This window comes from Coregonus lavaretus, assembly GCF_964263955.1.
Source record: "Coregonus lavaretus genome assembly, chromosome: 27".
Classification (NCBI taxonomy): domain Eukaryota; kingdom Metazoa; phylum Chordata; class Actinopteri; order Salmoniformes; family Salmonidae; genus Coregonus; species Coregonus lavaretus.
The window spans coordinates 36,422,880-36,448,126 of record NC_140014.1 but is presented as its reverse complement, the minus strand read 5'-3'; the positions used below and the strand labels follow the sequence as shown (position 1 = coordinate 36,448,126).

Below are 25,247 nucleotides of genomic sequence, written 5' to 3'. Positions count from 1 at the left end.
GGACCAGGGATAAACATGGTACAAGCATTAGGGGAAGGAACACATGCAGGCAAGCAGGCCACACAGACACACAGACACACACACACACACACACACACAGACACACACACACACATTTACACATGTTCACTTGACTGAGTCGTATACAGCATGATTCAATTCATTTAAGCACATGGATATTGGTTGTTGAGTAGGAGGCACATCTGTCAGTTTATGCGTCCCAAATGGCACCCTATTCCCTATGTAGTGCACTACTTTAGACCAGAGCCCTATGGGCCATTTGGGACACAGACAGTGTTGAAGGGGTCTTTAAAGTGTGACTGTGAGCTCCTGATCCTAACCAGTAGGGAGACATAATGCCACCATGTGGGTAGTAGTCAGCCCAGGCTGGTCTCATAGACTAGACGTAACATAGTAAACGAAAATCCGGGACCCTCAAATTAGGATGATATTTTACGTTTGGTACATACAAAACATAAGACAGAAGGTTACTTAAGGCAAAAACGAAAGAAGGGTGGTTGGTCGGGGTGGATGGGTGGGTGTACACTCTTAGAAAAAAGGGTTCCAAAAGGGTTCTTTGGCCGTCCCCATAGGAGAACCCTTTTTGGTTCCAGGTAGAACTCTTTCTGGTTCCAGGTTGAACCTTTTCGGGTTCCATGTAGAACCCTCTTTGGAAAGGGTTCTACATTGAACCCAAAAGGGTTCTACCTGGAACCAATAGGGTTCTTCAAAGGGTTCTCCTATGGGGACAGCCGAATATCCCTTTTAGGCTCTAGATAGCACCTTTTTTTCTAAGAGTGTATAACGTGAACATCTAGCAACCCAAGGGTTGCGTGTTCGAATCTCATCATGGACAACTTTATAATTAGTGACTTTACAACTACTTACTACTTTTTAGCTACTTTGCAACTACTTAGCATGTTAGCTAACCCTTCCCCTTACCGTAACCTTAACCCTTTAACCTAACTCCTAACCCTAACCTTAACCTTAACCTTAACCCCTAACCCCTAGCCTAGCTAATGTTAGTGTTAGCCACCTAGCCACCTAGCTAACCTCAGCTACAATAAATTGGAATTTGAAACGTATCATACGCATTACAAATTCGTAACATATTGTATGAATTGTAATTTGTAATTGATGATGGGCTACCACAAATTAATACATACCATACCAAACGTAACATATCATACTAATTGTAGTGTCCCGGATTTCCATTTACTATGTTACGTCTACCCCTGAATCCAGGTTGGTAAACCGTAACTTACATAGCTCACAGTGCTGCTGATGTTCTTCCTCTCAGAGTAGGAACATACTTTAAAGCCTACTTTCAAAGGCCTTGTGGATTCTCATGTCTATTCTCAAGCTTCAAAAACAAATTGCACACACACGCACACATTTTCAGACATCATACACTCCACAGTGTTCTGCCTAGTGGTGCTTGTTTGAATGATTCCCAAATAAATAAACCGGTAACTAATAGGTTATTGCTGTGTTATTATTGTGTAATCTGGTGATAACTAACCCAGCTCCCTGTTTTTTCCTCCTCTAGATGAGCGTGAGGCAGTCCAGAAGAAGACCTTCACTAAATGGGTCAACTCCATCCTGTCCCGGGTCAGCTGCCGGATCTCTGACCTGTACCTGGACCTCAGGGATGGACGCATGCTCATCAAACTACTGGAGGTCCTCTCTGGAGAGAAACTGGTACGTGGGTATATGTGTGTGTGTACAGTGTGTACTGCATGTACCATGTGTGCATTTATGATGTATTGTATGTGTGTTCAGTAGCTTTTCTTTTGTCCCTGTTATGACAATGATCTGATGATGTCCAGATCAGTGTGGAAATACTCCAGTCACAATCTAATTTATCACTGCACTAAATAGCCACACACTACACATTATCTCCCCCTCTCTCCCTCTCCCTGTCTGCCCTTTCCTCCTCCCTCTCTCCCTCTCTCCCTCTCTCCCTCTCTCGCTCCCTCCAGCCCAAGCCCACTAAGGGTCGTATGCGGATCCACTGCCTGGAGAATGTGGACAAGGCCCTGCAGTTCCTCAAGGAGCAGAGGGTCCACCTGGAGAATATGGGATCACATGACATCGTCGACGGCAACCACCGCCTCATCCTGGGACTCATCTGGACCATCATTCTCAGATTCCAGGTGAGTTAGGATTCTTCTTCTTCTTCTTCTTCTTCTTCTTCTTCTTCTTCTTCTTCTTCTTCTTCTTCTTCTTCATCTTCTTCATCTAGCTAACCACTTAAACAACACAGGGTACAAAATGACCTCCATTTAAACCACCCTCTGCAAGCCTGGTCCCAGATCTGTTTGTGCTTTATAGCCAACGTCTATGTCCAGGTGGCAAGACAGCACAAACTGATCTAGGACCGCCAGGCTAGGTGATCTAACCACTAAAGACAACACTGGTTAGAAAATGAACTAGAACTCAACATAAAGCCCCTCTGCCAGGAGCTGTATACAGTCTGGTTTCAGCCAACAGCCAACAGCCGTCATTATCTGGTGCTAAAACTAAAACCACATCCCAAACAACAGGCTGATACTGTATTTATTTTTAATTTTACATGCTACTGTTATTTTTAGCTTTGCTAGTTCAAACAATATGGCCTAGTTGCTGCATTATTCACTCCTTTATAAAGGAGGAGAGGAGGAAAGAGTTGACTAGCTAGCCTCTGTCTGCATCCCTACGTAGTGTCAGAACAAACGAAGGAGAAGAGAAGCAAAGCGGTGCTAAATTTAGTCTCTGAGGAGCCGTACGTCTCACAGATAGAATCCCTGTTCTAATTACTGACAGTGTGTTGGTAGTTGGTGGGAAGATGGTGTCCTTGATAATTTACAGATTTAACATGCCCCGCTCTAACAATTTAACCAAGGTTTAAAAAAAATGTAAACCATGTTTTCAATTGTTTTACCCTCATAAGTCCTCATTACTAATAAAATATACTCTTCATATTTCAACCTAAAATAGGAAATAGGCAGTTTATGTCTAAACATTCTCACATTCTAAAATATACAGTATATATACACTACATATCAAATCAAATTGTATTTGTCACATGCGCCAAATACAACAGGTGTAGACATTACGGTGAAATGCTTACTTACAAGCCCTTAACCAACAATGGGAAAAAAAAGTAAGTAAGAAAATATATTTTTAGGGCCTTCCTCTGACACCTCCTGTTATAGAGGTCCTGGATGGCAGGACGCTTGGCCCCAGTGATATGCTGGGCCGTACGCACTACCCTCTGTAGTGCCTTGCGGTCGGATGCCGAGAAGTTGCCATACCAAGTGGTGATGCAACCAGTCAGGATGCTCTTGATGGTGCAGCTGTAGAACTTTTTGAGGATCTGAGGACGCATGCCAAATCTTTTCAGTCTCCTGAGGGGGAATAGGCACTGTCGTGCACTCTTCATAACTGTCTTGGTGTCCGTCAACATTTAGGTTTGTTATGTCTGTTTGGTCTCCACGTAAGAACTATCTAGTCTAGTGTCAATTCCATAGTCATTACTGTAGTTGACTCTCTGTCCCTCCTGTCACTGTCCGACAGATCCAAGACATTGTGGTGGAGATGGGACAGGGAGACGGGACTCAACGGGAGAGCCGCACAGCCAAGGACGCTCTGCTACTCTGGTGCCAGATGAAGACTGCCGGGTGAGATTTAAAAAAAAGCTCAAGCAACTTACAGAACTGTCAGCATTGACAGAGAAACATATATTTAGTATAGTAGTAGTATATGTGACCCATACGAGAATAGAACCCACATAAAGAAATCAGAGGCCCACACACAGAATATTGCTGCTCCTCAGTGCTTTATCCCTGCACCCAAATATGCAACATTTCGACTTATAGGCCTACAAAGTCTTTCTCAGGTCAACAGAACCCACAACCCTGATCTTGCCAACACCATGCTCTACTGAGACATTGGATTCACAAAGGGATCAATGATCAGGGTTGCCTGGATAAAGCCATGTTGATTAGAGATCAGTGTATCTTATTAGTCCTGTAAACTACTGGGATCAGTTTGTGATTGAGGTCAGTCCGTGACATTGACTCTTTGTCCTTCCTGTTGTGTTTCTACAGATATCCAAATGTAAACATCACCAACTTCACCACCAGTTGGAAAGACGGCATGGCGTTCAACGCCCTCATACACAAACATAGGTAAGAAAATATAGAATTACATATCATCTACAATAGCTGTCCCAGAGAGCAAAGCTGGTTGAATGATGTCATTGGTTACAACCTGGTTGTAACAGAACCAAATACACTATATATACAAAAGTATGTGGACACCCATTGAAATTAGTGGATTTGGCTATTTCAGTCACACCCATTGCTGACAGGTGTATAAAATCGAGCACACAGCCATGCAATCTCCATAGACAAACATTGGCAGTAGAATGGCCTTACTGAAGAGCTCAGTGATGTTCAACGTGGCACCGTCATAGGATGCCACCTTTCCAACAAGTCAGTTCGTCAACTTTCTACCCTGCTAGAGCTGCCCTGGTCAACTGTAAGTGCTGTTATTTTGAAGTGGAATCGTTTAGGATCAACAACGGCTCAGCCGTGAAGTGGTAGGCCACACAAGCTCACAGAACAGGACCGCCGAGTGCTGAAGTGCGTAGCGCGTAAAAATAATCTGTCCTCGGTTGCAACACTCACTACCGAGTTCCAAACTGTTTCTGGAAGCAATGTCAGCACAATAACTGTTAGTCAGGAGCTTCATGAAATTTTACATGGCCGAGCAGCCGCACACAGGCCTAAGATCACCATGCGCAATGTCAAGCGTCGGCTGGAGTGGTGTAAATCTCTCTGCCATTGGACTCTGGAGCAGTGGAAACGCGTTCTCTGGAGTGATGAATCTCGCTTTACCATCTGGCAGTCCGACGGATAAATCTGGGTTAGGCGGATGCCAGACGAATGCTACCTGCCCCAATGCATAGTGCCAACTGTAAAGTTTGGTGGAGGAGGAATAATGGTCTGGGGCAGTTTTTTATGGTTCAGGCTCCTTAGTTCCAGTGAAGGGAAATCTTAATGCTACAGCATACAATGACATTCTAGACGATTCTATGCTTCCAACTTTGTGGCAACACTTTGGGGAAGGCCCTTTCCTGTTTCAGCATGACATTGGCCCCGTGTACAAAGCGAGATCCATACAGAAATGGTCTGTCGAGATCGGTGTGGAAGAACTTGACTGGCCTGCACAGACCCCTGACCTCAACCCCATCGAACACCTTTGGGATGAATTGGAATGCCGACTGCGAGCCAGGCCTAATCGCCCAACATCAGCGCCCGACCTCACTAATGCTCTTGTGACTGAATGGAAGCAAGTCCCCGCAGCAATGTTCCAACATGTAGTGGAAAGCCTTCCCAGAAGAGTGGAGGCTGTTATAGCAGCAAAGGGGGGACCAACTCCATATTAATGCCCATGATTTTGGAATGAGATGTTCGACGAGCAGATGTCCACATACTTTTGGTCATGAAGTGTATTTTCTAAATATGTGGCTTTGGGTTGTAATGTGGTTGTAATGGTGTCAACCAGTTTGACCTGCTGACTCCTATCTATCTATCTCTCTCTCTCTCCCTCTCTCTCTCTCTCTCTCTCTCTCTCTCTCTCTCTCTCTCTCTCTCTCTGTCTCACTCTCTGTCTCACTCTCTCCCTCCCTCTCTATCTCTCTCTCTCTCTCTCTCTCTCTCTCTCTCTCTCTCTCTCTCTCTCTCTCTCTCTCTCTCTCTCTCTCTCTCTCTCTCTCTCTCTCTCTCTCTCTCTCTCTCTCTCTCTCTCTCTCTCTCTCTCTCTCTCTCTCTCTCTCTCTCTCTCTCTCTCTCTCTCTCTCTCTCTCTCTCTCTCTCTCTCTCTCACTCAGGCCAGACCTGGTGGACTATAGTGGCCTGAAGAGGTCCAATCCAACCCATAACCTGCAGAATGCATTCAATGTAGCAGAGCAGACGCTTGGAGTGACCAAACTGTTAGACCCTGAAGGTAAGTGACAATGTGCTGTTCCCTCATCTAGAACTAAGAACCGGTTTCCTGGACCCAGATTAAGCCTGGTCATGGACTAAAAAGCATACTCAATGGAAAATCTCAATAGAAAATGCTTTTTAGTCCAGGACCCTGTGTCCTTTCAAGTCTTTATGGGCTGAACTCAAGGTGATCGTCTAGTTCTTACTGACTGTCTGTCTGCACTACAGATGTGTTCACAGAGAACCCAGATGAGAAGTCCATCATCACATACGTTGTAGCTTTCTACCACTACTTCTCCATGATGAAGGCATTAGCGGTGGAGGGGAAGAGAGTTGGCAAGGTGAGGATGGGATAAATAATGCAGTGTGTGTGTGTGTGTGTGTAACTGGCATGTGTGTGTGTGTGTGTGGGTGTGCGTGCGTGTATGCATGTGGGTGTGTGTTTGTGTGTGTACGTACAGCCGTGCATGCATTGTTTCATGTGACAGTATTACACCACAGTGTTTGAGTAACCTAACCCTATGTATCTGTCCTCTAGGTACTAGACCATGCCATAGAGACAGAGAAGATGATTGACAAGTACGAGACCCTGTCGTCAGACCTGCTGACATGGATAAAACAGACCATCATCGTCCTGAACAACCGTAAACTGGCCAACTCTCTGACCGGGGTCCAACAGCAGCTCCTAGCCTTCAACTCCTACCGCATAGTGGAGAAACCACCCAAGTCAGTCACATCAACCTACCGTAATACTATATGCCTCAACTAGGGTTGCACAATTCCAGAAACGTTCCCTAAAAAATCAAGGTTTTCCAGAAATCCTGCAGGATTCCTGTAACTGCGAAACTGGGAATTTCCCCCATCTTTTAAAATAAGACATCAAGTTCTGGTTCTGACACATTGCTTATTGTTTTGTCTGTGGTGTTCCAGGTTCCAGGAGAAAGGTAACCTGGAGGTGCTGTTGTTCACCATCCACAGCCGTATGAGAGCCAACAACCAGAGAGTCTATACCCCCAAGGAGGGGGCTCTAGTAGCTGATCTCAACAGGGTGAGGCATATAAACTTGCAGGAATACTAAAATGAAGGGAGGTCAATTTAATCTAGTGGGCTGGTTCAGGACTTACTTATGCTATGGTGCATCTGCCAGAATGCACGAATGGAGGAGACCGAGGCAGTAGATCCAGTACTGGGTGATTTATTAATCAACAAAGACACAAGCACAAAGACAGAAGAATGACTGAATCTTAACAAAATCCTACAGTAGCCTGTTGACAGTGAAGTATAATCAACCATGTTGTCCTCTGCAGGCCTGGGAGCATTTGGAGCGGGCGGAGCATGAGAGGGAACGTGTCCTGAGAGACGAGCTGATTCGTCAGGAGAAACTGGAGCAGATGGCCAGACGCTTCGACAGGAAGGCTGCCATGAGAGAGACCTGGCTACTCGAGAACCAGAGACTGGTGGCACAGGTAACATGTCCACTATTATACACTGGGTGGTTCGAGCCCTGAATACTGATTGGCTGACAGACGTGGTATATCAGACCGTAACATGTCCACTATTATACACTGGGTGGTTCGAGCCCTGAATACTGATTGGCTGACAGACGTGGTATATCAGACCGTAACATGTCCACTATTATACACTGGGTGGTTCGAGCCCTGAATACTGATTGGCTGACAGACGTGGTATATCAGACCGTAACATGTCCACTATTATACACTGGGTGGTTCGAGCCCTGAATACTGATTGGCTGACAGACGTGGTATATCAGACCGTAACATGTCCACTATTATACACTGGGTGGTTCGAGCCCTGAATACTGATTGGCTGACAGACGTGGTATATCAGACCGTAACATGTCCACTATTATACACTGGGTGGTTCGAGCCCTGAATACTGATTGGCTGACAGACGTGGTATATCAGACCGTAACATGTCCACTATTATACACTGGGTGGTTCGAGCCCTGAATACTGATTGGCTGACAGACGTGGTATATCAGACCGTAACATGTCCACTATTATACACTGGGTGGTTCGAGCCCTGAATACTGATTGGCTGACAGACGTGGTATATCAGACCGTAACATGTCCACTATTATACACTGGGTGGTTCGAGCCCTGAATACTGATTGGCTGACAGACGTGGTATATCAGACCGTAACATGTCCACTATTATACACTGGGTGGTTCGAGCCCTGAATGCTGATTGGGTGACAGCTGTGGTATATCAGACCGCAACATGTCCACTATTATACACCTGGAATACACCTGAACACAGACAGCACATAACAAACATAACAAAACAGACATCCACTATTCATTTGGGGCCAATTCAGAGCTGACATAAGTGCCAATTCAGAGCTGAGATAAGTGCATGCAACTTGGACCTTCGCGTAAATCATTCATTAATGTCAGTGGGATACTTGTGTGAAAACTTGAACAGATCTCAAGTCAGAATACTTACCTGCCGTAAATATTAAGATAGACATACATAACAGTCTAGTCTCTTCACATCTGAAATACCTCCCACCTTCCACCTTCAGGACAACTTTGGCTACGACCTGCCGGCGGTAGAGGCCGCTAAGAAGAAGCACGACGCCATTGAGACGGACATCGCTGCCTACGAGGAACGCATCCAGGGCGTAGTGGCCATCTCTAAAGAGCTGGAGTCTGAGCGCTTCCACGACGCCAAGCGCATCGACGTGCGTAAGGACAACATCCTGAGGCTGTGGGATTACCTACAGGAGCTGCTGAAGGCTCGCAGGGCACGCCTGGACAAGAACCTCACCCTGCAGAGGATCTTCCAGGAAATGTTATACATCATCAACTGGATGGATGGGATGAAGGTACAGTAATAATAGTAATAATACTAATAATAAAAATAATAAAATAACAATATGGTCATGTAAGTCACTTCTATCCAAAGCAACTTACAGAATGGAAGATATTGACAGTGATGCATACTGTATTTACTATACCTGGCCCCTGCTGCAATCAAACCCAGAACCCTGGTGTTGCAAGCTAACCCACAACCCTGGTGTTGCAAGCTAACCCACAACCCTGGTGTTGCAAGCTAACCCACAACCCTGGTGTTGCAAGCTAACCCACCACCCTGGTGTTGCAAGCTAACCCACAACCCTAGTGTTGCAAGCTAACCCACTAAGCCATTGGAACCAGACACAGCATGGGCCAAATTATGAATCTGAAAAAAGCGTTCCATAGGGAAGCTGGCCCATTTTGACTCCAATGCTTCCCACAGTTGTGTCAGTTTGGCTGGATGTCCTTTGGGTGGTGGACCATTCTTGATACACACAAGAAACTGTTGAGTATGAAAAACCAAGCAGCATTGCAGTTCTTGGCACAAACCGGTGCGCCTGGCACCTACTACCATACCCCGTTTAAAGGCACTTAAATCTTTTGTCTTCCCATTCACCCTCTGAATGGCACACACACACAATCCATGTCTCAATTGTCAAGGCTTAAAAATCCTTCTTTAACCTGTCTCCTCCCCTTCATCTACACTGATTGAAGTGGATTTAACAAGTGACATCAATAAGGATCATAGCTTTCACCTGGATTCACCTGGTCAGTCTATGTCATGGAAAGAGTAGGTGTTCTTAATGTTTTGTATGCTCAGTGTATTTGCATACAGTATATAACTGCAGAAATACATTATGATAGTTTCCCCCCTGCTCAAGCAAGCTATGCTACAACATTCCTTTGCTAGGTTTGTCCAATCTCAATTAATCAACCTCTTTGCCACCCCATGCTTCTGTGCTTGACCTCCCCTCCCCCTCCACCTCTCCCCCTGACCCCTCACCCCTGACCTCTGACCCGGTGGAATGTCCTCAGGCTCGGCTGCTCTCCCCTGACTTTGGGAAGCACCTGTTGGAGGTGGATGACCTGCTCCAGAAGCATGCTCTGGTGGAGGCCGACATCTCTGTGCAGGCAGAGAGACTTCACAATGCCAACGCTGCTGCTCTCAAGTTTGCCAATGGAGATAGTAAGTGAAGTGCAAGGAACATTCCTATTCATTCCACTGTCCCTCTTAGCTGCCTGTTATGTACTCGGGCCGTACATCTCATCTAACAAAAGAGGGTAACACATTACATTAAATCCTTTAAAAGTATACCTTAATGTAAAGTGTAACCCAAAATATACCTTCATGTAAAGTGGAACACAAAATATATCTTAATGTAAAGTGTTACCAAAAGATATCTTCATGTAAAGTGTAACCCCAAATACTGTATATCTTAATGTAAAGTGTAACCCAAAATATATTTGAATGTAAAGTGTTACCAAAATATATCTTAATGTAAAGTGTAACCCAAAATATATCTTAATGTAAAGTGTTACCAAAAGATATCTTAATGTAAAGTGTTACCAAAAGATATCTTAATGTAAAGTGTTACCAAAATATCTCTTAATGTAAAGTGTAATCCAACTAAATGTCCTTGTGGTTAGAGTGTCCTCCCTGAGATTGGAAAGTGGGGGATCCATTATCACTGCATAACATTAAGTCATGTTTTGACCCACCTCCCCCCTCCCTCTCCCAGGCTACAAGCCCTGTGACCCCCAGGTGATTAAGGACCGGGTGCAGCACCTGGACCTATGTTACCAGGAGCTGTGTGCCCTCGCGGCCCAACGCCGCGCCCGCCTCGAGCAGTCCCGACGCCTCTGGAACTTCTTCTGGGAGGTAGGTAGTCTAGAGGCTGGAAAGATGGGCGGGCAACTGGATGGTTGTGCCCTTGAGCAAGGGACTTAACCCTTAAAGTCCTCCAGGGGTGCTGCACTGCGGCGGACCATGTCCTCCAAACTCTCTGTGTGCGTGTGTTTGTGTGTCTCAAGGTGTTTGGGATAAAAGAAAAATACAAATGTTAGTGACTCTGAGACAATTGACAATAAAGTATATTATGTCTTATCTTAGATGGCCGAGCTGGAGAGCTGGATCAAGGAGAAAGAGCACATCTTCTCCTCGCTGGACTACGGCAAGGACCTGACCAGTGTGCTGGTCCTGCAGAGCAAACACAGTGCCTTTGAGGACGAGCTGGGGGCCCGCCGTGCACACCTGCAGGAGATCATGGATGAGGGTGATAAGATGATACAGGCCGGACACTTCGGGGCGCCCCAGGTCAGTTGCTAGAGGGTGCTGGTAGAGGTGGTGGAGCGTGACACTTGCAACGGCAGGGTCGTGGGTTTTATTCCTGCTGGTGACCCCGTTACTTAAATGTCTGTCTGCACTACTTTAACTCGCTTTAGGTAAAATGCTAAATTAAATATATTGTTATTATTGTATGTATTAGGTTGGGGATTGCATGGAGGACGTGAGGCGTCAGTGGCAGCAGCTGGAGGAACTGGCAGTGTTCAGAAGGCAGAACCTCCAGGACACCCAGAGGTTCTTTCAGTTCCAGGGAGACGCTGAAGACCTGAAGGCCGGGCTGCTGGACGCCAAGAGGCAGATGACTAGTGATGACGTGGGCCATGATGAGTATACCACCCAGAGACTGCTGAAGAGACACAGAGACCTCCGGGACGATGTGGCTAAGAACGGAGCCACCATCGATGCACTGACCAAACAGGTGAATGAATGAGCTGACTGACAGAATGGCTGATTGGGGATGCGTCCAAAATGGCACCCTATTCCCAGGGCAAGTGGTGTACTATGTAAGGAATAGGGTGCCATTTCAGACGCACCTTGGTCTGTTTTACTGTGCTACTTAAAGGTGCAATCAGCAGTTGCTACATCCATTTCTGGATTTATAAATGAATGATATGCACCCAACAATTCTTGAAGAATATAACTTATAAATGCCTCATGAGCTTAGTTCAAATATAGTACAAAATATAAGCTTGTTTTACTCCAATGTTTGTAAACAAAGTAAAACGTAAACAAACACTGTATAGCCTAAAAACATCGTTAAAACTATAATGTTGATATCATGGATGGTCAGTCCTTGCATCCACAACTCTGTCTTTCGAATTTGAGAGTGGTTACATTTCTCCAGCCCCATCCCCCCGCTTTTTACCGAAACAGTGATGGGGAAAATGCTTTGTTATTGTTTCAACTGCTGATTGTCGCTTTAAAACCTATTGTGAGAGCTCTAGTGGGTAAGTTTTCCAACGTATTTATTCCAATGTATTTATATAAATTACGATGTATTTATATGGCAAATAAACCTCATATAAACTTGAACTTGACCAGGCGGCGGCGCTACCCGAGGAGCTGCGCAACACGCCGGACATCCAGAGACGTCTGAAGGACATCAGAGACCTGTACATGGAGCTAATGTCCCTGTGCGACCTGAGGCAGAAGAAGCTGGATGATGCCATGGCCCTCTACACAATATTCAGTGAGACAGACTCCTGCGAGCTGTGGATGGGCCAGAAGGAGACCTGGTTGGTGGGGCTGAACATACCGGAGAAGCTAGAGGATCTGGAGGTGGTGCAGAACAGGTACAAACCACAGTTATGATAGGTTAGAGAGGAAGTGGTGCAGAACACATACAAACCACAGTTATGATAGGTTAGAGAGGAAGTGGTGCAGAACACGTACAAACCACAGTTATGATAGGTTAGAGAGGAAGTGGTGCAGAACACATACAAACCAAGCTGCTTACATTGCAGACAAATTGCACAGATTATCAGATCGTATCATATTGTTTGGGTTCCTGGAATGTTAAACACGACTTCCACATTTGTAGAGATCTGATACCAATCATACAGTGGGGAAAAAAAGTATTTAGTCAGCCACCAATTGTGCAAGTTCTCCCACTTAAAAAGATGAGAGAGGCCTGTAATTTTCATCATAGGTACACGTCAACTATGACAGACAAATTGAGAAAAGAAAATCCAGAAAATCACATTGTAGGATTTTTTATGAATTTATTTGCAAATTATGGTGGAAAATAAGTATTTGGTCACCTACAAACAAGCAAGATTTCTGGCTCTCACAGACCAGTAACTTCTTCTTTAAGAGGCTCCTCTGTCCTCCACTCGTTACCTGTATTAATGGCATCTGTTTGAACTTGATATCAGTATAAAAGACACCTGTCCACAACCTCAAACAGTCACACTCCAAACTCCACTATGGCCAAGACCAAAGAGCTGTCAAAGGACACCAGAAAAAAAATTGTAGACCTGCACCAGGCTGGGAAGACTGAATCTGCAATAGGTAAGCAGCTTGGTTTGAAGAAATCAACTGTGGGAGCAATTATTAGGAAATGGAAGACATACAAGACCACTGATAATCTCCCTCGATCTGGGGCTCCACGCAAGATCTCACCCCGTGGGGTCAAAATGATCACAAGAACAGTGAGCAAAAATCCCAGAACCACACGGGGGGACCTAATGAATGACCTGCAGAGAGCTGGGACCAAAGTAACAAAGCCTACCATCAGTAACACACTACGCCGCCAGGGACTCAAATCCTGCAGTGCTAGACGTGTCCCCCTGCTTAAGCCAGTACATGTCCAGGCCCGTCTGAAGTTTGCTAGAGTGCATCCAGAAGAGGATTGGGAGAAAGTCACATGGTCAGATGAAACCAAAATAGAACTTTTTGGTAAAAACTCAACTTGTCGTGTTTGGAGGACAAAGAATGCTGAGTTGCATCCAAAGAACACCATACCTACTGTGAAGCATGGGAGTGAAAACATCATACTTTGGGGCTGTTTTTCTGCAAAGGGACCAGGACGACTGATCCGTGTAAAGGAAAAATGAATGGGGCCATGTATCGTGAGATTTTGAGTGAAAACCTCCTTCCATCAGCAAGGGCATTGAAGATGAAACGTGGCTGGGTCTTTCAGCATGACAATGATCCCAAACACACCGCCCGGGCAACGAAGGAGTGGCTTCGTAAGAAGCATTTCAAGGTCCTGGAGTCTCCAGATCTCAACCCCATAGAAAATCTTTGGAGGGAGTTGAAAGTCCGTGTTGCCCAGCGACAGCCCCAAAACATCACTGCTCTAGAGGAGATCTGCATGGAGGAATGGGCCAAAATACCAGCAACAGTGTGTGAAAACCTTGTGAAGACTTACAGAAAACGTTTGACCTGTGTCATTGCCAACAAAGGGTATATAACAAAGTATTGAGAAACTTTTGATATTGACCAAATACTTATTTTCCACCATAATTTGCAAATAATTCATTAAAAATCCTACAATGTGATTTTCTGGAATTTTTTTTCTCATTTTGTCTGTCATAGTTGACGTGTACCTATGATGAAAATTACAGGCCTCTCTCATCTTCTTAAGTGGGAGAACTTGCACAATTGGTGGCTGACTAAATACTTTTTTCCCCCACTGTATCTGTATATAACCTGTTTGCTCTAGTGCAGGGGTACCCAGCTGGCGGCTGATTTTTATTTGGCCCCCAAGTGTTCTGAGTAAAAAAATATGGATTCTTTAAATAATGTTTTTAATTGTTGGACATAAACGACTGTAAAAACTCCACCAAATCAGCTCCAAGTGATTTTTAGTTTGGAAATCTGTTTCAAAGTATTCCCATGCATAATAAAGAGATATACCATGTATGTGATCGTATAAAAATGTAAGCAAGGTTTGAAATGATTATGTTTTAGTCAAATATTATATCTGTTTGGGCTTGTTCGGCTGATGATCCCTGCTCTAGTGCACACTGTATGATGTATTGCTTACTATGTTTTCTCTTCATAGGTTGAGTATTCTTGCTTCAGATATGGCTAATGTCCAGACGCGTGTTGATGATGTCAACAAAGCAGTGAAGCAGCTTGAGGACAGCAGACACCCTTGTACCAAAGAGGTGAAGGAATGCCAGATGAGACTGAACAAGAGGTGAGACTCAGGCTGACGTATTCTTCTTATTATTATTTATCCATAGTCCACAGTCTTTCCTCCCTGTGTTAATATTGACTCTCTCCTCTACTTCTCTTCTCTTCCAGGTGGCAGGCCTTCAAGGCCATGGTTGAGGAGAAGAAGCGGAAGGTGGATTCAGCTCTCAGCTACCACAACTACGGACTGGAGTGTGACGAGACAGAGGCCTGGATCAGGGACAAAACCCGGGTCATCAAGTCTACCCAGGACCTGGGCAATGACCTGAACGCTGTGATGACCATCCAAAGGAAACTCTACGGCATGGAGCGGGACCTGGCCGCCATCGAAGACAAGCTCACCTTCCTGAGGAGCGAGGCGGACCAGCTGGCCAAGGACCACCCAGACAACGCTGCAGACATCCTGGCTAGGAAGGCCGAGCTGGACGCAGCCTGGGATAACCTGAGGGCCACCCTGAAGGACCGGGAGGTGTGTTTGTGTGTGTGTGTGTGTGTGTGTGTGTGAGTGAGTGTATGTATCAAACTACAACAACTGGACTAATATAACAACAACAAATGGACTAATAAAGTTGTATTGTATTGTATTGTATTGTAATTATTATTATTATTGTATTGTATTGTATTGTATTGTATTGTATTGTAGGACTCCCTGGGAGAGGTGTCCAAGCTGCAGACCTTCCTACAGGACATGGATGACTTCCAGTCCTGGCTCTTCAAGACCCAGAAGGCCGTGGCATCCGAGGACATGCCTGAGACCCTTCCCCAGGCTGAGCAGCTGCTGGTCCTCCACAATGCTGTGTATGATGACATGGATGTTCATGAGGAGGACTACCACAAGGTCCGTTTCAATTTAGGATTTAAACTGCAGTTTACACAAAGTCCTAACACACTTCAATAAAAAGCAAGGGTAGCCCTTTATACTCATACCCGTATACGGGTTGAAGATGGCAGATCTGGACACTGATAAGAGCCTATTTTGGAACGCAGTGGCTGTACAGTAACATGCTATAAATGACGTCAGAGCTCAGGCTCTGAGCTTCACAGCTCTGTATGGGTTTTGACTGACAGCCGTTCTGAACTTGAGCACCACACGTTACAAGAAGTTGCCCCCATCCGTCCCGCTAATTTGGCAACTTTCGCAAATGTTTTGTTGCCTGAGTAAGGGAAATGCTGTAAATTAGGAGGACTCAATGTATTTTGAAAGGTGAGACTTTGAGGATTATAATAAATACTGCTCTGATGTCGTACAAGCAAGCCAAACACCCGTGAGTGCACTTCACATTTCCATACCATAAAACTCATGTCATGTACAGTGTCAACGTTTATTATCACTATGTTTGAGGTACAGTAAGTATTAACATGGGTAACCGGGATCCCGGGACTGTCCAGAGAACACTCATCACAATTTCCAGAAAAAATAAAATGGCAAGACCCCGGAAATAACATAAAAAATCCCAATGTCGACAATAATGCAATTCCACAAAATAGGCGACACCACATGCGCAGCATCAGATTAGCCAAAAATGTAATAGCACATTATCTAAACAGGTTGTCATGGAAGCCTTTAGCCTAACGGATTTACTTAATGCAAAGTCGCCATAAATTCAAAGCATATGCATAACTGACAGTGGCGGACTGCACATGCGACCCGAATGTAGTTAATAAAGCCTACAGGAAACCCCTACAGTAACCCCTATAAAAGAACGTGTGCCTTTTTCAGCTGTCATTGTGAATCTTCAAACAGTCATACATTTGATAGACCTATGCACAATTCACTACATAGGGCCTAGGCATCTCTGTCACAGACTTTATAGGACAGGAGAAAATAGTATTTTTGCTTCTGAATTGTTAACAGACTTGTTAAAAGAGGCACACGTTCTGTTAACAATTCAGAGGCAAAAATACTATTTTTTCCTGTCCTATAGAGGCTAGGCTATTTTCCTATCCAGTCCCCAAATCCTGTCTCACATGAAAATTCCTAACTTTATTTTGTTATCCATAGGTTGCATTATCAAAGCACGTCTCTGGCCTATGCATGTCAAAATGCCACTATAACATTTCCCCGCTTCTCTGTGCTGTCTCGTACTTGCTGCCCACATGAGAGCTTCGGTAGAGAATGTGTGATCAACAAACAGTATGAGAGTAGATATGGATATTTTTTGGTCCCCGTTAAGATAGGTCTACCTTGATATTTAAACTATTTCCTCTCTTCATCTCCCCCTTATTCATGAGCTGATCTGCTATCTGTATAATCATCAACTCGATTTTGCCAAAAAATAGGAGATATTCTGTCATTCGTTCAAGGAGGTTATCTAGCAAGTTTATCAACTTTGGTCATTTGACTTTTATTTGACTGTCATTACAAAGTTAGAATAATTCAACAACGCTATACTCGGAGTGCGAAGAATTGTGAAGAACATTTTCAGCGGTGCGCCTGAATGCATGACTCCTTTTTATGCGCACCAAAATGATGATCTGTTCCCTGAATTGCACTTTGAAAGCCTACCACTGTAAGATCGTATTTTATATTGACATTTTAGTCATTTAGCAGACGCTCTTATCCAGAGCGACTTACAGTTAGCGAGTGCGTACATTTTCATACTGGCCCCCCCGTGGCAAACGAACCCACAACCCTGGCGTTGCAAACACCATGCTCTACCAACTGAGCTACAGTATAACATAGCTAGTCATGTTGGCAATAGAACAAGCTTTCAAATTATGCCCACCTGACCCAGATTGCGATTTATAATTGGCCGTTTTTGGATTGTATAAACAACAACAGTAATTGTGTGATGGCAGGGATGCAGGGCTGTTACTTGTACTAGTTCCTCAACGGCACAGCTAGGAGAGCTCCAAAAAAAACACCTTATAATTGAATACTCTTTTCTTTGTCATAAAAGTGCATGACCTAGGAACTGTGCACACTTTGAGAGGTGTGTGGCCACTTGGAGACACCAGTTAGTCCTCTCACTCAAACCCTTGTCATTTTGTTTGTCTTATGTTGCACCTTCCCCACATGTCCCAGGAATATTCTTATCATATTATTGAATTTATCCAGAGTATTTTCAGATTTCGTTATTAACAAATGCGGTGAAAAGTACAGTAAATGTCAAGTCAATATAAAATCAACAGTGTAATGTTTGGATTCAGTCTTGTGTCAGGTGAACTGTTGGTCCTCAACTTTGGTATTATAATTTCCCCATAATCTCCTAATTGTTCCCTTTCAATTGTTACCATGCTTATGCATATGCATTTCATATTTATTCTGTAAGAAACAGAAATGATCCCTATAAAAAAAAAAGTTGTCAAAAATAGCATGGAAGAAGAAGATATAGATAGAACAGCAGGCAACAGTTAGGAAAATTGACATATTACAAAAACTGATTTGATGTGGAACAGCAAGCATAATTCAATCCAATTCAAGTCAATTCAATTAATTTCAGGTGAGGGACACGGGCGTGGCGGTAACCCAGGGCCAGCTGGATGACCCTCAGTACCAGGAGCTGGACAAGAGGCTGAAGGGTCTGGACCGCGGCTGGGACGAGCTCCACAAGATGTGGGACAGCAGGAAGGGCTTCCTGGACCAGGGCCTGGGCTTCCAGCTGTTCATGAGGGACGCCAAGCAGGTGGAGACCGTACTCAACAACCAGGTAAGATAACTTGTTCTTATTGACTTACTTAGCTAAATAAAGGTTTACCAACATCCTCAACCACTAGATAAGATTAATCAATGTTGTGATAACAAGTCGTTATTGTAAAATATAATTAGTTCTCAGTGATTTACCCAGCTAGCTAAAGGTTTACAAGCGTCCTCAACAACCAGGTAAGAAGATAAACAAACAATATTGTCATTTCCCTAATGTATTTTTATTGTGTGAGTAAGATTTTCTATGTATTCATTACACATGGCCAGGGTTGGGGAGTAACGGATTACAAAAAAATTGCAATCCGTTACGTTACCAGCAAAAATATTGTGATCATATTACCGATACTTTTGAAAAACTAGATGATTTCTTCTAGGATTACTTTTAAATTCAGAAAGGATGTTTGCGTAAAAAATTTTTTTTACACCTTTCTGTTTTCTCAAAGACATTCAAATCAGCATTGAAAAAAGGCACAAGTTTAAGTTTGTTCTGCCTGAGTGAGTCCAAAGATTATTCAACTTGAATAAATGCTTGGAGGTAAGGACGACAGCAGTGGTGTAGCCTACGGGTGATACGGATATCACTTATTACTGATATCTACATAGCGCATTGATGTGAATCACACTACTGCTCTCTCATTTAGCTATTTGCGCCTTAAGGATTGTGGTTGTTCTGGATGGCTGTTCACAAATGTATATGTGTATTTTAATAATGGTTGAATTGAAGTTTAAGCTGCCTATGAATCACTGTTTTTGCAACCAAGTGAAAAGTGTGGATAGTGTGGATCCCAGCCTATGTTTGAGGGAGTTCCTCCCTTCTAAACTCCTCCGTGGTATTGTGCTCCATACTGTCAAAACTAGTTTACTTTGAGAAGACCACGAGTGGGGATTTTATTGCTCAATGTAATTTGTGCTGATTCCCCCCCAAAGTCCACAGGCCTAACGGACACATGCTCAAACTCGCACACTTTTGATAGACTTAAAGGGGCAATCTGTAGTTGATACATCCATTTTTGGACTTATAAATTAATGATATATGGTTGATTATTGAAGAATATAATTTATAAATGACTCATGAGCTTAGTTTAACTGTCACACCCCATGAGAACCCAGAAAAAATAAGCTTGTTTTTCTCCAATGTTTGTAAACATTGTAAATGTAAACAAACACATAGCCTCAAAACATGATTAAAACTATAACGTTGATATCATGGATGGTCAGTCCTTGCAGCCATAGCTCTGTCTATTAATCTGAGAGTGATTACATTTCTCCAGCCCCATCCCTCAGCTTTTTACCAAAACAGAGGTGGGGTGTCCTGACCACTTAGTTATTGTTTCAACTGTGGATTCGCCCTTTAAACAGCTGCAAATTATCAAGATATCAGTGTCACCAACAAAAACCTAAACAATAGGCCTATAGCAAATGCAGTTTATGGCATTCATTTTTCACATGCAAATAGCACTTTTCGGTAGTGCTCAAAGCATGTCATTTCATGAGAGCAGCATTTATTTTTTCAACTCGAAGCAATGAGCTCAATCAGTCCTCCATGACTACAAAATCATAAACAACAGAGTAGGCTAATACGTCCATAGTTTTGGGTTATGCTCAGGGAAAACAATTTGGTTAATCTATACTTCCATATTTCCAAGTCCTATTCTTGAAAATCAAGGGGTATTAAATTAATAGGAGTGACTGGAAATCTGACAGATTTAGGTTTTTAATGTAAAGATATAACCTAATTGTATTATTATCTGTAGTAGAAAGCAATGGGTTAGAAGAAGCCTACATAACCAACCCGTAAAGTATAATGCAACATCCATTTATGGCCAGCTATGTAAACTCTAACATTGATTTATCCTGCAATAGATGTTGTTCAATTGGTAATATTCATGTTTGTCTTCTTCTAATGCCTCTTAAGGGGAAAGTAATCAGATTACGTTCCTGAGTTTGGGTAATCCAAAAGTTATATTGCTGATTAGAATTCTGGACAGGTAACTAGTAACTGTAATGGATTACATTTAGAAAGTAACCTACCCAACCCTGCACTTGAAACATGGAACGTAAAGGGAGTTAAAACCCAATGAATATGGAGAACTGGACAGCAGAAAATAAACCATGTGACTAAAATGGATAACTGTACAGCAGAAAATAAACCATGTGACTAAAACACTGATTTGTTTGTGACTGTATGGCTACAGCAGTACACACTGACAAGCCTGACACCCAGGACGGAGCAGATATTTGATTGATTGATTAATTAATTAATTAATTAATTAATTGTTTGTCACTCTGTGGCAGGAGTATACTTTGGCCCACACAGACAAGCCTGACACCATGGATGGAGCCGAGCAGGCCCTGAAGAAGCACGAGGACTTTGTCTGCACCATGGACGCCAACATGGAGAAGCTTGCCATCACGCTGGAGGGGGGACAGAGATTGGTGGATAGCGGGAACCTCTACTCCCCTAGGGTCCAAGACAAGATGGACTCCATTCATGACAGGTCAGTCTTTGTGCTTTTTCTGGTCTAATATTTGCTTTATTACTTTAATAACGAAAATGGGAAGCAAAATCACCCTCCAAAAGACATCAGCTTTCTTTGAAAAGACAGAAAGGTTTTAAATAAATCAAATAAAACATCTTAGTATATGAACCATAAATGAATACAAATGGCCCCCTCTTTGATTCTTTTGATTCTAGTGTCAGTCATGGGTTTACAATGGTCCCCCTCTATCTGTCTGTACTTCCATGGAGAAACACTCTACACTACACTACCTGACCTATTGACCTTTACTTGTTCTCCAGGAGCAGCTTGGTCTGTTCCCTCAGTAGTGAGTGATAATCACATAGACTAGTTCAGCTAGCTATTAGCCTGCCATTTTGAGTCAGCTAGGTCAGCAATACATCATTACATTGTTCCAGTGGAGGGGGAGAGGGAAAGTGGATGCTCTTCCTCCCATTAACGTATGCCATCACCATCTGATCCGGCTCCACTCTAAGGGAGACAGGAGGGGGGCACCAGGCGCCTGCTATGACGAGTATTGATCCCAGAGAGAGTGCTCTTCACTGGGTTGCTTCAGAGAGCAGGGGCTGTAATTGGAAAGGTTCAGTAGGGGATTGCTTGTGTTCACTTCTACAAAGGTAAACACCCCACCATCGGTCTCTGTTGTGGGAACCTGGGTCGTGTTCGTTAGGCACCAAACGGACGGAAATGGACTGAAACAGGAAGGGACTACCTGGACTTGTCGAATAAGACATGCTCATTTTCGTTTTCTGTTGCAAAATGTTTTTATAACACTTTCCGTTGCGTGCCCTACTGAACACGACCTTGGGGATATGTTGTGAGTGTAATGTGTTGTGTCTCTGTGTGTTTTATCTGCAGGTACAACAAGAACAGAGGCAAAGCCAACGAGGTGACAGGGATCCTCAAGGATAACCGCAATCTTCAACACTTCCTGCAAAACACTCAGGATGTAAGTTATTTTATTCATTTTTTGGGGACACGATACAGTAGATGTGTTCCTGTCTTACTTTTTACTAGTGGTCCTGTCTTACTTTTTACTAGTGTTCTTGTCTGTGCTGACTCTGTGTTGCTCTCCCTCTCTCATCCTTTCCCTTTCCACCTCTCCTATCTCCACCTCTCCTCTCTCCACCCCTCTCTCCACCTCCACCTCTCCACTCCCTCTCTCCATCCTGTCCCTCTCCACTCTCCACCTCTCCTCTCTCCACCCCTCTCTCCACCTCTCCTCTCTCCATCCTCCACATCTCCACTCCCTCTCTCCATCCTCCACCTCTCCACTCCCTCTCTCCATCCTCCACCTCTACACTCCCTCTCTCCATCCTCCACCTCTCCACTCCCTCTCTCCATCCTCCACCTCTCCATGCCCTCTCTCATCCTCTACCTCTCCACTCCTTCTCTCCATCCTCCACCTATCCACTCCCTCTCTCCATCTTCCACCTCTCCACTCCCTCTCTCATCCTCTACCTCTCCACTCCCTCTCTCATCCTCTACCTCTCCACTCCTTCTCTCCATCCTCCACCTCTCCACTCCCTCTCTCCATCCTCCACCTCTCCACTCCCTCTCTCCACATCTCCTCTCCACTCCCTCTCTCCATCCTCCACCTCTCCACTCCTTCTCTCCATCCTCCACCTCTCCACTCCCTCTCTCCATCCTCCACCTCTCCACTCCCTCTCTCCATCTTCCACCTCTCCACTCCCTCTCTCCATCCTCCACCTCTCCACTCCCTCTCTCCATCCTCCACCTCTCCACTCCCTCTCTCCATCCTCCACCTCTCCACTCCCTCTCTCCTTCTTCCACCTCTCCACTCCCTCTCTCCATCCTCTACCTCTCCACTCCCTCTCTCCATCCTCCACCTCTCCACTCCTTCTCTCCATCCTCCACCTATCCACTCCCTCTCTCCATCTTCCACCTCTCCACTCCCTCTCTCATCCTCTACCTCTCCACTCCCTCTCTCATCCTCTACCTCTCCACTCTTTCTCTCCATCCTCCACCTCTCCACTCCCTCTCTCCATCCTCCACCTCTCCACTCCCTCTCTCCACATCTCCTCTCCACTCCCTCTCTCCATCCTCCACCTCTCCACTCCTTCTCTCCATCCTCCACCTCTCCACTCCCTCTCTCCATCCTCCACCTCTCCACTCCCTCTCTCCATCTTCCACCTCTCCACTCCCTCTCTCCATCCTCCACCTCTCCACTCCCTCTCTCCATCCTCCACCTCTCCACTCCCTCTCTCCATCCTCCACCTCTCCACTCCCTCTCTCCTTCTTCCACCTCTCCACTCCCTCTCTCCATCCTCTACCTCTCCACTCCCTCTCTCCATCCTCCACCTCTCCACTCCCTCTCTCCACCCTCCACCTCTCCACTCCCTCTCTCCATCTTCCACCTCTCCACTCCCTCTCTCCATCCTCCACCTCTCCACTCCCTCTCTCCATCCTCCACCTCTCCACTCCCTCTCTCCTTCTTCCACCTCTCCACTCCCTCTCTCCATCCTCTACCTCTCCACTCCCTCTCTCCATCCTCCACCTCTCCACTCCCTCTCTCCATCTTCCACCTCTCCACTCCTTCTCTCCATCCTCCACCTCTCCACTCCCTCTCTCCATCTTCCACCTCTCCACTCCCTCTCTCCATCCTCCACCTCTCCACTCCCTCTCTCCACCTCTCCTCTCTCCACTCCCTCTCTCCATCCTCCACCTCTCCACTCCCTCTCTCCATCCTCCACCTCTCCACTCCCTCTCTCCATCCTCCACCTCTCCACTCCCTCTCTCCATCCTCCACCTCTCCACTCCCTCTCTCCACCTCTCCACTCCCTCTCTCCCTGCTCCGCCTGTCTCCCCTCCTTCTCTCTATCTCTCCAGCTGACTCTGTGGATAAACGACAAGATGTTGACTGCTCAGGATGTGTCGTACGACGGGGACAGGAACCTTCACACCAAGTGGAAGAAGCATCAGAGCTTCATGGCTGAGCTAGCCTCCAACAAAGACTGGCTCAAGAAGATAGACCAGGTGTGTGTGTGCAAGGTGCAAGGTGACATATCTACACTGAGCTAGTCAGAGCATATTCTCTACTCTCTCCACTACAGTATCAGTTACTGTTTATCCTTGCTATATGCCACATGCTATAATAAGTCAGAATGTTTCCCCTGAATGTCACCTTCTAACATCAACCTTGGTCTTCATAAAGTCATCTAGCCAAATTGGCTTCTGTTTCTGTTTACTTGATTAAAATAATAATGGAAAAAGTAAGTAGCCTTGTCCGAGCCAGAATGGCCCATTGGCAGGAATGGACCACAGGGCAGGAATGTCCCACAGGGCAGGATCTCCTGTTTCTGTAGCATGTCCTGGACAGGACACTGGTCTATCGCACTAATCATATATCCTACTAGAATTTTTTCTGGAGTGTATCCCATCATGTTCCTTATCATACATGTGCCCTGCTTGTCATCCACAGGAACTTATGGATTCTATAAAAAGTAAGAATGTTTCCCCTGAATGTGGCCTTTCTAACCTCTCCTTGTTGTCATCAACATCCACAGGAGGGTCAGGAGCTGATGGACTCCAAACCTGATTTCGAGCCCATCGTGACGGAGCGTCTGGCCAAGCTGCATGAGCTGTGGGACAAACTGGAGTCCACTGCCGAGAACAAGGCCCGTCTGCTGTTTGATGCTAACCGCTCCGAGCTGTTTGACCAGAGTCAGGCCGACATGAAGAAGTGGCTGGCTGAGCTGCAGAAGGAACTACAGGGAGACGATGAGGTCAAGGACCTCACCAATGCCAACATCCTGCTCAAAAAGCACCAGGTACGTGTGTGTGGCTGTGTGCAGGTGTGTGTGTGTGTGTGGAGGGGTGTGTCAGTCAAAAGTTGTGTCCCCTGTTCTGGAGCCTGTTCAAATCGTAACACTCTCGACTCCGGACCATATGCCCCCTGGTGTCCCCTGTACTGTCGGAGATCGGAGTTCCAATTTCCTTTAAGACAAAAATGTTGTGCCCTTTGTCTGCCTAACCACTCTAACCCACGCCCCCCCTCCTACCCTCTCCAGCAAATAGAGAACCAGGTGCGTGACCGGGCCAGGGAGCTGGAGGACCTCCAGGAGGCTGTCCAGAAGCACGGTGGCCCAGCCGGGAGCAGGGAGGACCAGCCGGAGCTGGAGGCTGAGCAGCAGGCCATCCAGAGGGACTTCCAGCAGCTCCTCACCCCCCTGGCCCAGCGCAGGGGCAAGCTGGAGGCAGCCAAGGCCGTGCACCAGTTCTACCGGGACCTGGCTGATGAGATTGTGAGGATGCCTTTCAGCTTATTATCAACCCCATTAT

The 25,247-nt window shown here is 45.2% G+C and overlaps 1 protein-coding gene across 1 annotated transcript in view; it reads left to right on the top strand.

Moving 5' to 3' along the window:
- Positions 1-1,220: 1,220 nt before the first annotated feature.
- The window catches only part of LOC311102983 (spectrin beta chain, erythrocytic-like), a gene marked incomplete at both ends in the record, with an annotated part of 42,929 nt that continues 18,902 nt past the window's right edge, over positions 1,221-25,247 (top strand). Inside the window, 25 exons of the mRNA XM_084144484.1 lie at positions 1,221-1,245; positions 1,550-1,701; positions 1,983-2,156; positions 3,559-3,662; positions 4,092-4,172; positions 5,879-5,994; positions 6,204-6,316; positions 6,514-6,701; positions 6,906-7,023; positions 7,283-7,441; positions 8,521-8,823; positions 9,830-9,980; positions 10,534-10,673; positions 10,905-11,108; positions 11,281-11,556; positions 12,180-12,430; positions 14,647-14,784; positions 14,892-15,249; positions 15,424-15,618; positions 18,224-18,430; positions 20,722-20,924; positions 21,804-21,894; positions 23,796-23,942; positions 24,473-24,736; positions 24,977-25,210. Coding sequence (XP_084000610.1) covers positions 1,221-1,245; positions 1,550-1,701; positions 1,983-2,156; positions 3,559-3,662; positions 4,092-4,172; positions 5,879-5,994; positions 6,204-6,316; positions 6,514-6,701; positions 6,906-7,023; positions 7,283-7,441; positions 8,521-8,823; positions 9,830-9,980; positions 10,534-10,673; positions 10,905-11,108; positions 11,281-11,556; positions 12,180-12,430; positions 14,647-14,784; positions 14,892-15,249; positions 15,424-15,618; positions 18,224-18,430; positions 20,722-20,924; positions 21,804-21,894; positions 23,796-23,942; positions 24,473-24,736; positions 24,977-25,210 — 4,392 coding nt within the window. The remainder of the gene's footprint in view (positions 1,246-1,549; positions 1,702-1,982; positions 2,157-3,558; positions 3,663-4,091; positions 4,173-5,878; positions 5,995-6,203; positions 6,317-6,513; positions 6,702-6,905; positions 7,024-7,282; positions 7,442-8,520; positions 8,824-9,829; positions 9,981-10,533; positions 10,674-10,904; positions 11,109-11,280; positions 11,557-12,179; positions 12,431-14,646; positions 14,785-14,891; positions 15,250-15,423; positions 15,619-18,223; positions 18,431-20,721; positions 20,925-21,803; positions 21,895-23,795; positions 23,943-24,472; positions 24,737-24,976; positions 25,211-25,247) is intronic.